At 51.5% G+C, this 15,178-nt stretch overlaps 4 protein-coding genes across 4 annotated transcripts; 2 read left to right on the forward strand and 2 right to left on the reverse strand.

Moving 5' to 3' along the window:
* Nucleotides 1-1,581: 1,581 nt before the first annotated feature.
* Nucleotides 1,582-4,896, forward strand: CONPUDRAFT_156906 (uncharacterized protein; the record flags this gene model as incomplete). Its single annotated transcript, XM_007773900.1, has 11 exons — nucleotides 1,582-2,178; nucleotides 2,242-2,645; nucleotides 2,697-2,825; nucleotides 2,877-2,989; nucleotides 3,046-3,663; nucleotides 3,713-3,746; nucleotides 3,800-3,856; nucleotides 3,911-3,952; nucleotides 4,017-4,057; nucleotides 4,121-4,769; nucleotides 4,833-4,896. 11 exons carry the CDS (start codon nucleotides 1,582-1,584, stop codon nucleotides 4,894-4,896), a joined length of 2,748 nt encoding a protein of 915 aa, XP_007772090.1.
* Nucleotides 4,897-5,837: 941 nt separating this feature from the next.
* CONPUDRAFT_75528 (uncharacterized protein) lies at nucleotides 5,838-6,713 on the reverse strand (the record flags this gene model as incomplete). The annotated part of the gene is made up of 4 exons (XM_007773680.1): nucleotides 5,838-5,904; nucleotides 6,014-6,310; nucleotides 6,363-6,524; nucleotides 6,574-6,713. The coding sequence occupies 4 exons, from the start codon at nucleotides 6,711-6,713 to the stop codon at nucleotides 5,838-5,840; spliced, it is 666 nt and encodes a 221-aa protein (XP_007771870.1).
* A 1,855-nt stretch (nucleotides 6,714-8,568) lies between these two features.
* Nucleotides 8,569-9,876, reverse strand: CONPUDRAFT_156908 (uncharacterized protein; the record flags this gene model as incomplete). The annotated part of the gene is made up of 5 exons (XM_007773901.1): nucleotides 8,569-8,695; nucleotides 8,748-9,043; nucleotides 9,104-9,218; nucleotides 9,297-9,429; nucleotides 9,483-9,876. The coding sequence occupies 5 exons, from the start codon at nucleotides 9,874-9,876 to the stop codon at nucleotides 8,569-8,571; spliced, it is 1,065 nt and encodes a 354-aa protein (XP_007772091.1).
* Nucleotides 9,877-10,730: 854 nt separating this feature from the next.
* CONPUDRAFT_61991 (uncharacterized protein) lies at nucleotides 10,731-14,268 on the forward strand (the record flags this gene model as incomplete). The annotated part of the gene is made up of 9 exons (XM_007773612.1): nucleotides 10,731-10,961; nucleotides 11,016-11,384; nucleotides 11,446-11,639; nucleotides 11,692-11,854; nucleotides 11,919-12,693; nucleotides 12,744-12,864; nucleotides 12,921-13,621; nucleotides 13,673-13,806; nucleotides 13,921-14,268. Coding segments are annotated over 9 exons (3,036 nt in total), but the record flags the coding sequence as incomplete, so codon positions are not given.
* Between the last annotated feature and the right edge of the window lie 910 nt (nucleotides 14,269-15,178).

The raw sequence follows: 15,178 nt of genomic DNA on the forward strand, positions 1-15,178 counted from the left end.
TGAGATGGGTGAAACGGGTGGAGGACTGCTCACGAAGTGTTCGTCATCATGAGATTCGATGAACGAAACATGGTAGGATGTAAGAATGCGGCCGGTTGCTTTATGATAGCATCTGTACGCCTTGGAATCGACGGCGTAACCGACCAGGGTACACTCGACGGAACGGGCTTGGATTTTCGGATTGTGTGGTTGGGCTAGTACGAACGCTCGAGAACCGATCTCGCGAAGGTTCGAGAGGTCGGGCTTGTGACCATGCCAAAGTTCGTAGGGCGTCTTGCCCTGAACAGCGCGGCAGGGCGTGCGGACAGCGAGATATGTTGCCGTTGTGATGAACTCATCCCAGAATCGAGGAGGGAGTCCGCAAGCAATGCGCATTGCTCGAGCGCGCCCCATGACTGTACGATGATAGCGTTCGACAAGACCGTTTTGCGCAGATGTGTATGGTGCTGTGAACTGTACCTGAGTGCCTCTCGTAGCTAGCCAATCACGAAGATCGGTACGCTTAAGTTCGCCGTTGTCGAAACAAAAGATGCCGACGGTCAGTCCGGTCTCAAGGGACACAGCGCGTTCCCAGTCGCGCAGCGCCGAAAAGGCATCAGCCTTGGAGCGAAGCGGGATGGACCAAGAAAAGCGGCTGAAATCGTCGACAATGTTCATAATGTACAGATGGCCACGAGAGGACGGGCTACCGGAGTTATCCATCAAGTCTACGTGAATCCGCCCCAGCCTCCTAGTTGCCCTGGCACCCTCACGAACTTTTGGCACACTCGAACGCGTCTGCTTCCCCAGAATGCAGTGTTCGCATTTCGGTGGTCGTTCGGAGAGGTTAATTGACAACCCCGTCGCCATGCGGCCGCGTACCAGGTCGATGATTGACTGGTAGCTGGCGTGACCTAGACGACGGTGCCAGGTCAGCAAGGAGGGGACCCGGGAGGCAAGGAATACGTGCAGAGCAAGAGGTCGAGAACCCAGTAGACGATAGAGGTTGGTTCAGGCGTGGCCGTAGATCTAGACCATACTTAGATGGATCTTGCCACCCAATGACTTTGCAAAAGTGGTGGATCTTAGGGAAGCAGCCGGGGTTGTGGTTCTATCCAGGTGTATCAAAAGTGCTAGAATTAAAAAAAAAGATTGAACCGTTGGTGGATCTTTAGGGACCCGAGAAGGGCCAAATCATGGTTCTTGATTTAGCTGTGAAGGATCGATTTATGGATCTTGCGCAATGATAGCGTGTGAATTTCCCAATGCGGGAGCTCCGATTTGGTCAATGTGTGGGTCATGAACGTGAGATACTACCCGACGCCGCGATTTGAATACTGCAACTAGCCATAGCTTCATGTCGGATTTGGTAGGTCAAATATAGCAATGTTTGCCATCGTCACTTAAAGCACTTTAGCTCTCAAATCAGGACTTAGCGCTCGTGCTAGCGCCCTTTATAAAGCTGGGAAGATCCACCCGATTACTTTTCAACCTCGCGTTTTTTTCCTCCTCCCGCTGTCCCTCCCATTCGCACCCGGGCTCCTAATTACAAGGTGTGTAATATAATGTCGGCGAAGATTTCTGACCCTTTTTCTTTTGCAGATGAGCAACAACGGAGATCGTATCGTCGAGCAGCCTGACCCCGCCGATGTCGCGCGTACTGATGGCGCGGTCGCGCAGACTCACAATCCCGAGTTGGCAGTCCCCGTCGTCGCGCCGACTCATGATCCCGCGCCCGCGGCCATGGATAAACCCGCAGCCGGCCTCGGTGAGGCCGCGAGTACGGAAGCTACGACCACCGACGCTGCGCCCGTCGGAGCTGTGAACACCGATCACGCCGCCGCGCCGACCCCTGATGCCTCACCGGCTGTCAAGAAGGGTTCATCACCAGGCAAGAAGTTCCAGCGCCACCCCGACGACCCTCTCCTTTATGTTGAGACACTTACGAAAGGATGGGCTCAGGGCCGCACCCTGACGTTCATGGAGGGGCACCTCGAAGGTTACCGTGTTGCACGCTCCCAATCCTACTCGCGCGCTCGCGATTATACCGACACCGTCACAAATGAATACTTCAACTTCGTACCTTGGCGTAAAGGCGTGCTCGACCCCATTCCTGATGGCTTCAATCCCCAAGCCGTTGAACATCTCTCCGAAATCGAGGAAGATCAGAAGGCCCACAAGATCGAAGCCATGAAATCCGTAAGATCTTCGTTTTTTTTATTCCTCTCAGAGCGCTCATCCCATGATCATGTCTCGCTTTAGTCCATCAAAGCCTGGCTCGATCGTCGCATCGACGGTGCCAAGGCGGCGGGTCGCCCAGGTAGCAAAGAGAACGACGTCTGGACGCGTCTTCTGAAACAGCTATCCGGAGTTCCCAGTGCGAAGCCCAAGAAGCTCTCCGCCATGCAGTTCTGGTCCAAGCAGCACTACACCTCGCTCATCAAGGCCGACTGTGATAGTTGCTGGGACGCACAGAAGGGACGGCTCGGTACCAACCAACGCTCCCAGTTTCGCGAAAAGGTCACCACTGAGTATTTCCACCGGCTTTCCGAGGCCGAACAGCTTTCCTGGGCGGAGAAGGCGAAGCAAGACCACACCCGCGAGGTCGCCAAATGGAACGCGGCTCTCAGCGCTCCCATTGACAAATCCCCCGAGGCTCGACAAACGTACATTTTGAGCGTTGTCTTATTTCGCGCGTTACTGAACATGTCATTTAGTGCCATCGATACCGTGCAGACTTTCCTATCGCCTATACTTGATGAGTTACATGAAGCCACAGGCTTTCAGGTCGCTGTGTTTCTCGGAGGACCAGAGCCTCGCTTCGGCGGACGGATTAACGTCGTCGCGTACGTTTATTCTACTCTCATACAGCCGCAGCTTCTAACTTCATCGCGCAGAATGCATAGGGGGAAGAACATCGCTCCGTCACCGCAGCGCTGGCCAGCTGCTCAACCTCAGGCTCACAAGATCGCACTCAGAAAATTCATGGACTTCGTAGAAACTTGTTTCAGTAAGTCTATCTACTGTTCTGTCACGGAAACCAGCTAACATCGCGCCGTTTTTCAGCCGAGGATATGAAGGCGCAGTCTGCGCTAAAAAAAGCTGACCAATCGAGCAATCCACAGGAATCCTCGTCTGGTTCTTTGATGGGCACGAACGAGCCTGGCGACCAGTCGAAATCCAGCCACGAGGCATCTGGATCCTCCGCGCTTCCTCCTTCGGCTGCACCCCATCCAAATTCTGTGACGCCGCTCCCTCAATCTGACGCGATCCCTCCTCGATCTGCGCTATCCCAAAGTGGCGAAAACGCACGACCTCCGAACGCCAGTCAGCGTCCTGCGAACCCCCCTCAAGATAAATCACCACGAGGGGCGTCTGCCGTCCTGGCTAGCTCACCTCATATCCCCCCCTCCATCCCCAAGCCAAAACCCGCAGCGCGCAAGACTGCAGCCAGCAAAATGCCCTCGCAGCCCATCAGCAAATCCACGGCACGTAAGGCAAAGCGCAAGGATGTAGTGCGCTCCAGCGTCAAAGAAGAAAACGAGGCGATCTACACCACTTCCGAGTCCGAGAGCGCCGTCTCTACTGACGAACAGATTAGTCCACCTATCAAGAAGGTCTACAACATGCGTCGTCGCAGTATTCAAGCGGATGAAGAGCCCTCGCCGTCTCAGAACTCCGACGGTATGCGTCCTTTTGTTTTATTTTTCAGCATTTATTGACCGTCGCTTAGCTCACGCCAAGATCCAATCTGACCGAGGTGCCGCGTAAGTATCCCCGCGCCTTTGTTTCGTTATCTCAATCCCTTATTCCTCCTCAGAAAATCTCCGAAAAAAACCACAGCTACCGAAAAGGCGACGAAGAAGGGTCCCATAAGGTGAGTCAAATGTCGCATGTATACATCCTTCAGCGGTACTCACCAGTTTAGCAGTCCTACAGCAGATAACGAGAGCGCGATTGTCGTCGATCAGAGGTCAGTGTTTTGATTTTACTTTATTCCTAGGTTTTACGCGTGACTTATGATACACTGGCCTCAGACGCGAGCAAGAGTCAGAGGGAGCGGTCATCGTCAACAAAGGTGAGGAGTCTATCTAGCATTCTGGCCGATGTATTCTAATGCACTGATTCATTTATTTGATAGACCCCCGCGCTGGCGTTGAAGGAACCGCCAAGGCGCCCCTCAGCAACTTGAACCTCCTCATCAACCCTCCCGCCTGGATCCTCCATGCGCTGGAGTACCTCAGGCTCCCAGATATCCTCCTGCCCATCGATCGGCGTAAGGTCGATCGCGGTGGATCCCCCACGATCGGAGCACGGCAAGGCTGGACCTTACCCAACCTCTACACGCAGCTTCTGGAAGAATGGCTGCGCCTGGAGCAGTCTGCTGACTTCGCGTCTCCCCAGGGTCCCGCTGGAATGTTGGACTCCAAGGAGAGGCCCCGGGAGGTTCACTGGTGGATCGCGCGTAAGCGCCTCTTTACGGTCCGCCCGTCCATCCCAGACGTCGACAAGTTCGCGGGACAGTGGTGGAAATGGTGGGTCCGCCTTCAACCTGAGTGGCGAGAAATCGCGGCGCCTTCTGGACCGTCACCTTCTCCCCTTCCTCGCCACGGCCTTGATGGGGATTGGTCAGCGCTCGACAAGCCCGGCATCAACGGGTTCTTGTCTGTTGTTGTGTGTCTGAAGTGGTGGGGCTCAGAGACGGCGACTGCGAGCAATGACCCTTTATGGGTGACCGCTGTTGAGGACACCAAGTGGGTCATGAATTGCATCGTGCGCGCTCGCTCTCGGTAAGCCATTCCAACGTTTATGTCCCTCTGTCCCTAAACTACCACCTCCCTCGTTTTCAATAGACGTGACGAGCCAGTCGAAAAGACTGGTAAGGAGAGGCCTGCCAAGCGTCAGCGCACGGTCTAAGACGTCGTCTCACGTACAAGTCTTGTCATTCGAATAAATCTTGTTATTGATCACCGCATGTACGAAATATCATAATGCAGAAAGAAGTCTTTTGTTACTTGAATGAATCATGCGACTGACTTGTCTGAGTCAACTTCTCAAACTCTGAATCACTCTGATAGTTTGCGTCTTTCGCCAATTTTCTACGCCATACACTCGGCGGCGCACGGCGGCGCACGAAGTCCATCTTCCTTGTGTTCATCACGGCAATACAACCCTGTATCCGATTGGTTGATTGGATAGCAAATTTTCACGTTACCTCTGTCTGACTCAGGAAAGAAGTGGCCTATCCATATGCATGTATGTATGTTCAGACGGCTTCGATAAAGGGATGGCTTCTAATTAACTGCAACTACCATTACGAGAATCCTATGTAATACTCTTGTCCGTCCTAAGGTTCTTGCTTCTATCTAAGAAACCGAATAATCAGGCTTGATGTAACTCGGATCACTGTCCCGCGGCTATAACTACGATCACTAATATGATTGGGTTCCCTCTGAGCGTTCGAGCTCTTGCGTATATACGGAGTTATGAGATAATACCGGTATGGCTGCCTACTTACTTAAAATTATCGGCTGTCTATTTCTAGCAATAGGCAACCGAGTGAAGAATATCACTGCCTTGTTATTGGCCGGATTGAATGAGCTTGATTGGATGATATATATGGCACTGATCTAAGTCAATGCTTGAATGTTCGAACTCCAGCTCCTTCTATTTTGACGCAAGGACAGCGAAGGTTACAAGCTTCCACATGTAGGACATATATATCGAGAACCCAAATATGAACCTTCGAAGCTCCGAACCTTCAGCACTTCAGCTTCAATGTTCGATCTAATTATAGGCTCAGCTCGAGGCGAACAAGGCACTTCTGTCAATTTTTTATTCTCGACTATCTCGCGCGGCTAAGTATCCAATACGAGAAAAGCTTCAATAGTCGAGTTGCGCGTACGGCAGTACAACATCATGTAACTAATGAGGTTCAGATTTGTACAGTAATAGATCGCTTAGTAGTGAGTCGAAAATGTCGACCGTCCCACCGTACAAATGGTTCAGTAAGTCCCGGACTATAGCAACATACTTTGTCATCAAACATCCGACCCTATCTGTTTCACGCCATTCTGTTGAGTCGTCGCCGACAAGCTGGCGTAGCGCGTGCTGCACACGATGAATGCGATTATGGTAGCCAAGAAGGCAGTTCACCGTGTACTTCAACTCCTCCAGGACAAACTTTCCCTCCTCCACACCTCGCTCTATCGCCAATTGCCAGCGGAGAAACTCGAGGGAACCGAGCTCGAATGGCGTTCTATCCGATACCAGCTGCATGGTAAGGGATTCGAGATGATACGTAGCGTCCTCGCAGCCACGGACGGTCCACCTTGAACACGTTCAGAAATAGCGGGAGGGAAAACTGGAAAAAATACACTTACAGTCGGAAATGGTCATCGTTGTCCATATCGTCCCAGTCAGCGTACGATAACGTAGCTGTGAGGCAGACCAGCTCGTCGACAAACACGACCGGACGCAGAGGCTCTCCCTTGCGACGGTTTTCGTCGTTTCGGAGTTGCTCTCGGATTACAACCGCTTGCTGCCTGAGGAAATAATCAGCTAGTACTGGGCAGAATACGAGGATACACAAACGTTTTGTAGCCGCTGAGCTGCTCCTGGACCCTCAACCGGTCCCATTCGCGCCTGGCTTCGATGGCAGCAGAGGTCCATTTCCCAACCTGAAGGTCGGAGAAGAAGTCCTCGGTGGTGTTTGACTCGGAGGTAGGAGGCATGTAGGGGTAAGAAGGAAAGCAGGGGGACGGCGCTAGAGTAGGGGGTTGGATTTATATAAGGCGTAAGTCCAGATCCTCAAATCCCCGTTCGCGGATATAGTCTATCCGTTTTGGTAGATCTTGGACGAACTATACGGGCGCTCTTCGTATGAGAGCTCTACGAAGTATTTCAGTGAAATGTATCAGCGTGACAAAAGCAGAATTGACTGGAGACAACACGGATAGTATCAGTAGACTTCACCTTAATTCATTGAGACCTCGACGTGCATGTGTATTAGCATTGGGTAAGAATGTTTCGGAGGGCAGCTTACACGCACGCTGTACTAGGGTTACCAGAATAAAGTTGAGGACTTAGGTGTAGACGCTGAGTGCTGCGCTGAGTACTTGAGGACAAGCTGAACACATTGGATTGTTCTTGAACAAAAACCCTGGCAGCGCCGGATCTCGTGCGCTGCCTTAAACTTGGTCAAGCGCTCTAAATAGACTGTGATCTACACCGGTAGTTAGTAGTACCTAGCTATAGACCCATTTATGAAACGAGGTCGATTGAACCAACCTGTATGTATAGGTTTGAACGAATTCGAGTCACCTAGTGTAAAGTTCTTACAGTTAATGCACATATATATACATCCCGTTTAGTTCTCACCCAGTGGACTGCAGTTCTTCCAGCTGCGCATATACATTCTATTTAGTTCTAAATCAAGCAGATTACCCTGATCTCCCCGCCATGCGTGAATCCAGAAACGAGATCTCAGACATAAGCTCAAGGCATAAGGTACTATCGTACTAACTGTGGGTTCATACTGACCGCCGCATGATATCAGTGTAGTAAATTATAGATCGATACTAGAGTACTAGCTATATCTCAGACTTAAAGTACCATCATTACTGTGGTTTCATACAAGCAGCCGTACGGCGTAGAATAACGTAGTATATTATAGATCAGAACCTGAGCCGAGTGCCATCTACGTATACGTACATTATGCAAGACGAGATCTAGACGCTTATATACATTTCATGAAGCTAACTAGCTATAACATGTCAGGACTACGTACTATATGAAATATTGTTGAACTGGCCCGTTGCATCTAGCCATACCGCTATAGCCCACTTGCCACGTACTATTGCGCACCTCATTCGGGGTTTGCTTGGAGTCAAGCGCAACAATCGTATTCACACTGCTCCTTATGCAGGAGTTACAAACCTCTTGACGGAGATACCACACGTCGGCCGACGCTCGTCAACGTTTGCTTGTGTTCGTTGCTGATTATACCCATTTCGTGTGCATTATCGCTGGCTCTGCGTCAGTAAGTCTTATTCTTTTGGTTCTTCTCATTCTCGTACATTTAAGCCATGTAGTGTAGGGCTTGCACTTGCTATCTATCTAGTTCCTTGTTTATGTCACGGTATACTCGCAGATTGCCATCGTTGCACCTCAGACTTCGAGTTTCTATGTCTGGGCTGAGCTCTCTTTGTGTCATCGCTTGTTACGATGTGTGCTTACTCTACCTTAATAATGAACGCAGTGTTGTTTAGGTGACTATATGACATATATAACAAGACCTTGTCTTTCCGCGTCTGTGTTTTGACCGCGTTGTTCAGTTTCTACACCTCAGATCTACGTGAGCATCCGCTTGTGAACCGCTCAACACTCAATCAACATCATAAAAGAGAAGTATCTGATGTCATTGGTATCTGGTGAATAGTCGCACAGAATTAGGACAAAAGGTGTTTTAATGACATTCAAAAAAGAAACACGCGACAAGTAGATAGTGATACATGAGCTCAAGATGATAGTAACATGAAATGCCAAGCTTTCTACGGATGTATACAATTTACGGCGACAACAAGTCAACTAGCGGATAAGCCCGAAGTAGCCCTCCCGTAGTGCATTATCCATGGCGTCGAGGGCTTCCTCGAGCGAAAATACCTGGTGCCCCACGGACCCTCGACCGCCAGACCACAGACTGTGATATATATCCCTGAATAAATTACGTTAGAATGGTTCTGCAAACAGAGCGTATCAAGACTCACGCGTTCGAGAAGACACCAATTGCATAGCCATATGGGACCCAATAGTATGGCGGCGCGGAAGTAGCATGCGGAGTAATGTACGTTGCCACGACTGACGGCGAGAGCTTCACGGACCTAAGAGGCAGGTCCGCAACCAACGCTCGGAAAGCAGCGTTGAGGTTGCGGTTGATGATGCCGTCCGGCGGGATTACACCGAACGGGAGGCGATCCTCATTCACTCCACGAACCTTAGTGTATTCGACGTTCTGCGAGCGAGGACCGGAGGCAGCACGAGTATTGGTGGGGAGGTGGGAAAACTGCTGGGAAACAATGAGCAGTGAATATTGAGCCGGATTAGACGAGTAAAAACTACGTACCTCTTCGACGATTTCACCATCGCTTCGACTGCGCGCGCTATTGGCGGCAGCGACCCGCGCTCGAGCCAGCTCGTTCTGTCGATGTATCTCCTGCCCAGCGCACTGCTGGAAAAACCTACAAATGAAAGGAAATAGACAAATAAGACGTTAGTGAGGTATACTAGTACAGTTTAGCGAAACTAGAGATACATACCTTGTGAAGTTCTTGTCATTGTAGATGTTGAGGACCTCCTTGCGAACCGCCGCTTGGACCATCTCCTGAAAATCAACGCGATAGTCAGGAGAGTTGACGAAGAGCTCTGCAACGGTCTCTGAAATGAGGTCCACTGAGTGTATTGTGAGCCGACGTTTGCGGTGAATACGACAGACATAGACTTACAACAGCATCGTCGGACACAGGCGGTGACGATTTCGGAGTTGGTGCCGCTACCTTGCATATGGATATTGAAGTGACCGACGTTGAAGTCGACCGCGTACGCGGGCTTCTTGCTCAGAAACGCAAAGGCCTGCAGGGGATCGGAGGGAGAGGGTTGAGCTGGGAATGACGAGGGAGGGTGATGTTGGGTAGGCTGAGTAGGTATGGGAGATTCAGTGCCGGACGAAGGAGGTGCGACGCCAGTGGACGAAGGGGCCGCGTTGTCGGGGGACACAGGAGCAGGGACGTCAACAAAACCCGAGCCAGAGGCCGGCGAGTTGGGAGGGGAGCGCGGGTATGGGGAGCGCGGATAAGGGGAGCGCGGGTATGAGGAGTGCGGGTAGGGTGTATGGGACATGGCGACAAGAGGAGGAACTGAGGTGACGAGCGACTTCCCTTATCGTTTTATAGGTGCGCAGGCCGATCTGCGCCCGACGACGCTTTTGCAGAAGCGGGTACTTGAAATATCAACGGATCTGGATCCGGGATAATTGAAGGCCTCACGTCCGAGAATAGAACAGCGCGTGTAAGAATTCGCCTCGGAGAACGCTTTGATGCGCTTGCAAAGAAGCTTCAGGTTCTTCTTCCGGGAATGAAACAGCATGTGTAGCGTCGCCTCAAAGTACCCTTTGATGCGCTTGGAAAGAAGCTACGAAGACTGCGGGCGCTGGATTAGGCGGCGGAGATCTGGCTAGAAATCGAAGAAGTTAGTGTACCTAACTGGGCCGATGTACTCATTGACAGAGGGAACAGGCGTGCAGAGTATGAGCACCCGCTAATTTTGCTCATTATTCGCACCTATGAACAGAAGGAAACGTCGACAGTGTGAAGACTACAACCACCTTGAGGATAACGAAGACGATGATCCTAGACTAAGGAAGACATATGCGCGAGTAGAGGACGTGTCAAGAGACGGCAGACGCGTCAAAGTCGATTTTATCAGAGACCTGCCAAGGTCCGAGCATAAGGAGAGCGACGAGGGCGATGGAGAGCAGCTATACCGGATGTCAGATGACTGGGAACCTTACATGGACGCGATGGACCCAGAGGACGACGAAGATCGACCCTTGGACTTAGACACCGGCTCAGAGACGGCAGAGCCAAAGGCAAGCGACCATGTGGTCGTGACTTCGGTCCCAAGAAAACATTACTTGTCGTCGGTTCGTTTAGTGCGTCGCAACATGGGAGATATAGATGCTTACCACAACATAGGATACTCCTCTTCTGGTGTGGGTCGGCGGTTCCGAGCGCCCAGGATATCGTGACGAGTATCTCGGCGAATACATACGATCGGAGGGTCGCGGAAATGCGGCCGCTTTCCCGTGTCATTGCCAGAGTGGCAGAGTCAGAGAGTACCGCTGCGAGAGCTGTGGAGGCCGACAAATGTTGTGTAGAGAATGCTGTGTCGCAGCTCATCAGCATCTGCCTCTGCATTTCATTCAGGTATGTGCATATACACGAACCCTCCAGTGTAGACGTAACAAGAACTTGACGCAGAGATGGAATGGCTCATTCTTCGAGCGAGTTTCGCTCAAGTCTCTCGATCTACTGGTTAATATGGGTCACGAAGACGGGAGCAAGTGCATCTTACGACAGGCCGGACATGCAAAATTCGTCGTAATTCACACAAATGGTATACACCGCGTCTCCGTTAATTTTTGCGGCTGCGATAAGAAGATTCCCCATCGTCAACAGCTTCTAAGATACGGTTGGTACCCTTCCACTGTCGACACGCCCGAGACCGCCTGTACAGAGGAAGCCCTGGCGCAGTATTCAGCCCTTATGTCTCGAACAAAGGTATCTCCGCACGGTTATTATCAGGCCCTCGAGAATCTTACAGACCCCCTCGGACTTGATGTACCACCGGTACGTCTACCTTCTTGGGCTTTTTTTTAAATCTCTGTCTAACATTGATGGACGCCTCTAGAGTCACTATAAAGCATTCCTTCGTGTTCTTCGTCAGCATGGATACATAAGCCTCGTGAAGGAGGCTGGTCGCGGTAATGTAGCCAATGGAATAGAAACTACAGGTCCGGGTGAGCTCGCCGTCGCCTGCCCTGCATGTCCACATCCGAACATAAATCTGCCCGAGGGTTGGGAGAACGCCGACCCGTCTCAAAAGTGGGTGCATAAGCTTTATTCATGATTTTATCACCGGACTAATTGCTAGTAGGTTTCTGTATTGTCTTTTTCTCGCCATGGACGCAAATTTTTGGTTGAAGAACCGCGATCGTGGCGGATCGCCGTCCGATATTGAGCTATTCAATGGGTTAGCATACTTCGTAAAGACGGAGCCATACATGGACTACGTTCGAGGTTATCAGAGTCAGAAAGATGTGAGCCACTCTTGTCTTGAGTGTGGTTTGGAGATGAGCTGATCTAACATATTGTCACGCTCAGACGTCTACATGCAGTAGTTTCCGAGCGATGTCAGGCGTAAATTCCAAGCTTTCGAAAGGTCTACAAGCGACGGGCGTCGGCATGGTCATGTGCGCGCGTCATGAGTTCACCCTAGCCCTGGGGGTCGGCGATCTGCAGGCTGGCGAACGGTATGTTCTTATCATGTCCATTGTAGACTGTCTGACCGTAGTACACAGTAACTGCAACATGGACTATATATTCATCTCTGTCTTTGCACGCCTACTACTCCTTCTCGTCGTGATATCCTATGACATAGCCTGTCAGTGGAAAATAAACCTTTTCAAGCGAATGGATTCCCTGCCCCCCGAGATGCAAGTATCGATAGTGATGATGGCTCAGATTCTCGTCTTTGGCATTCCCAAGTTTCATGCCCCGGGCCATAATCAGAAATGCGCCACCGAACATTCTCTCAACCTTATAGCTGGGGCTGGTCGCACTGATGGGGAGGGCATCGAGCGTGGATGGGCGGAATTCAATCTCGCCAGTAACAGCACCAAGGAAATGACACTCGGGTTTCGGCACGACACCCTCAACATTGTATTCACCTCACACAACCTACGAAAATACTACACTTTAGGGAAGACGCTTCGGGGCCGATTACTTCTCGCAACGGAGGCGCACTCGATTCATAGAGACGCCCTGCTCGTCTTTGACGAGTCTATCGAAGAATCTGTCCGATCAGAGTGGACAGCGATGAAGGTCGCATGGCAGAACGACAAGACCAAATCAAATCCGTTCCTACACACGCAAGGCGGTAAGTATTGTCTCCAGCCCAGCACTGGCAGTATACTCATGGATCAGCAGATATTTCAGAGTCTGAGATTCGTGCACAGCTAGCGGATTCAGAGAAAAGCATTACATTCTTGCCGCACGATATGTTGCCTAGCAATTTCATAAAAATGGCTATGAGCATCGAAGACAAACAGTACGTATTTTTTATCATTTAATGCGCGGCGACCCAGGTCTGACGTGCATGTATAGACGCCGCCTTAGCTCGGACATGAAACGTGTGAAAGAGCTGACAGCCGAAGCTCGCGCCCAGATCGAGCTCCGCCGAGTGAACCTCCGCGGCGACATAGTAAAACTTCGAGAAGTACAGACCGTTTACATGCCGGGAATCGAGGCACTGATCAAGCAACACGAACGTCTCGATGGAACAACCTCGGGATGTAGCTGGGAGGATGAACGTCTCTGGCTCCCCTCGGGACTTAGCCCCGAAGAGCGCAGCATATGCACTCACGACGTTGAAAAGGCCGAAAGCAAGCTTCGACAATGGGAGTGCTACTCGTCGCTAAATAAGATTCGGGGCCTCCTGCAAACCAAGTACCATTTCTCGACTCACCAAAAGCTCCACTCTCGAGGACAGCGTGCGATGACGCGCGCTTACAGACTCATTAGCGACTATGAGAGGAAGATCCAGGCTGAACGTACCAAGTACGATAAGGCCCTCAAGGCGCTTGAATCCCTCGAAGGGCCAGACCTATCCCGCTTTCGTTTACAGCCGCTCCACTCCAAAGATATTCGCGCTCTTCGCGAGCCCGAGATTGAACCCAGCACGCCATCACGTCGAGCACGTGAGATGAAGAAGGGATTAGGGGAAGGGCATCGAACCGTCTCGTGGATATGGACGGCAAAACGGGGCGATGGCTCCGATACCGAGAAGGGGCTAGATGATACAGAAGGTAACACAGCCGGTTTTGTATGTTTCGAAAACTCACCATGAACGTTATAAGGTCTCCGTGTCGAGTGGCTAAAGGCATCCGAGCGTACAAAACGATGGGAAGAGGAAGTCAGCTTACTGAAGGAGGAAATGAGGCGGGTGCGGGTGTACCTGGAACACAAAGCGTGTTGGTGGGAAGGGCGCGCGGTCCTGAATGATCCTGACCCCATCGCAACAACATCGGCGACATCAGCAGCGACAGAAGATTCGACAGACTCACCGGGACATCCTGATGGCCGTGCATGGGGGTTCTCGTCTCAGTCTAACGAGAAGGTTCTGACGCGGCAGGCTTTGGCCGAAGGTGTGCATGCTCATGCTCTTCGTCAAGCCCGCCAACAGCGCCGGCTTCGAGAAGAGTTTACGCGCTTGTGGGAGCGTAAATGGGGCTTCGAAGAGGCGGCAAGTTTGACGACGGTCGGAGGACATCCCGACGTTGATTCGGATGTGGAGGAGCAATGCGCGACGCCGCCAGGAGCAACGCGGGGAGGCGACGCGGCGGCGCGGGAAGCGGCGCGGCAGGGAGCAGCAGAAGGGGCAGCGCGGGAAGTGCGGGAAGCGGCGGGGAAGGAAGCGGCGGAAGCGGCAGAGCGTAGCGATCAGAATAGCTAAACATAGACAATCGATGATGGGTTTATGTTCATTATGATGGCCTGAAATAGATTGACTCAACATAACAAAGCGCGAAACATCAACTCCTGCAATGCGTGAGAAATAACTACCTTAGTGATACCATTGTGATTAAAACCACAGGTTGACGAAAAGAGGCCAACAGACCGGGTGACAGAAGAACTACAAGTAGCACATGGATGAAACCATAACCAACGGCAGGGGGACCAGCCTGCAGGGATACCTAAGAACCACAGTCTTTGGAAAAGCCATTTGTGGGTTAATCCATTTTATTAGGGTCTAATCATCTGCCACTGGTGGTTGGTTCGCGTGAGCGATCCGCGCATGACAATAGCACCGCTAGGATTGCGGATGAGGCAATTAGCATCGTCAAAAGTGGATCTAAACTTGGACGAGCGAGCGAGCGACGAGATCGAGACAAGACGGACGGAAGCTGCCGGAATGTACAGTGCGTTGTCTAGATCGACATGAAGCCCTTTTCCGAAGGAGAGACGAATCTTCCCAATCCCTTCTGCATGGATACTAGTCCCTCCGACGCCGTGGACTTCGCGCGGAGAAATACGTGTGAGCTGAAAGAAGTCAGCGGCATCACTGGAAATGTGTGCCGATGCGCCGGAGTCCAAGTAAAAAGGGACAACGTTGGGATCAACAATGGTGGGCGCATGCTGGTTGAGGGCGGTCGACGCAATAAGAGCAGTGACAGGAGGCATCGACGACAGAGAAGACCAGTCAACAGAAGCGCGAAGCTCCTCGGAGTTGAGAAAGTATGACTGATGTTCTTGAACGTTAGCATCGACATCAATCGCAGCGATTTGGTCGTCAGTGAGCTGGTCGGCAGCGATGGACGTGTACTCGGAGTCCTCAGAGTACTCAGGCAAGTAGGCCTGAGATG

The sequence above is a fragment of the Coniophora puteana genome (genome assembly GCF_000271625.1).
Source record: "Coniophora puteana RWD-64-598 SS2 unplaced genomic scaffold CONPUscaffold_11, whole genome shotgun sequence".
Taxonomy (NCBI): Eukaryota; Fungi; Basidiomycota; class Agaricomycetes; order Boletales; family Coniophoraceae; genus Coniophora; species Coniophora puteana.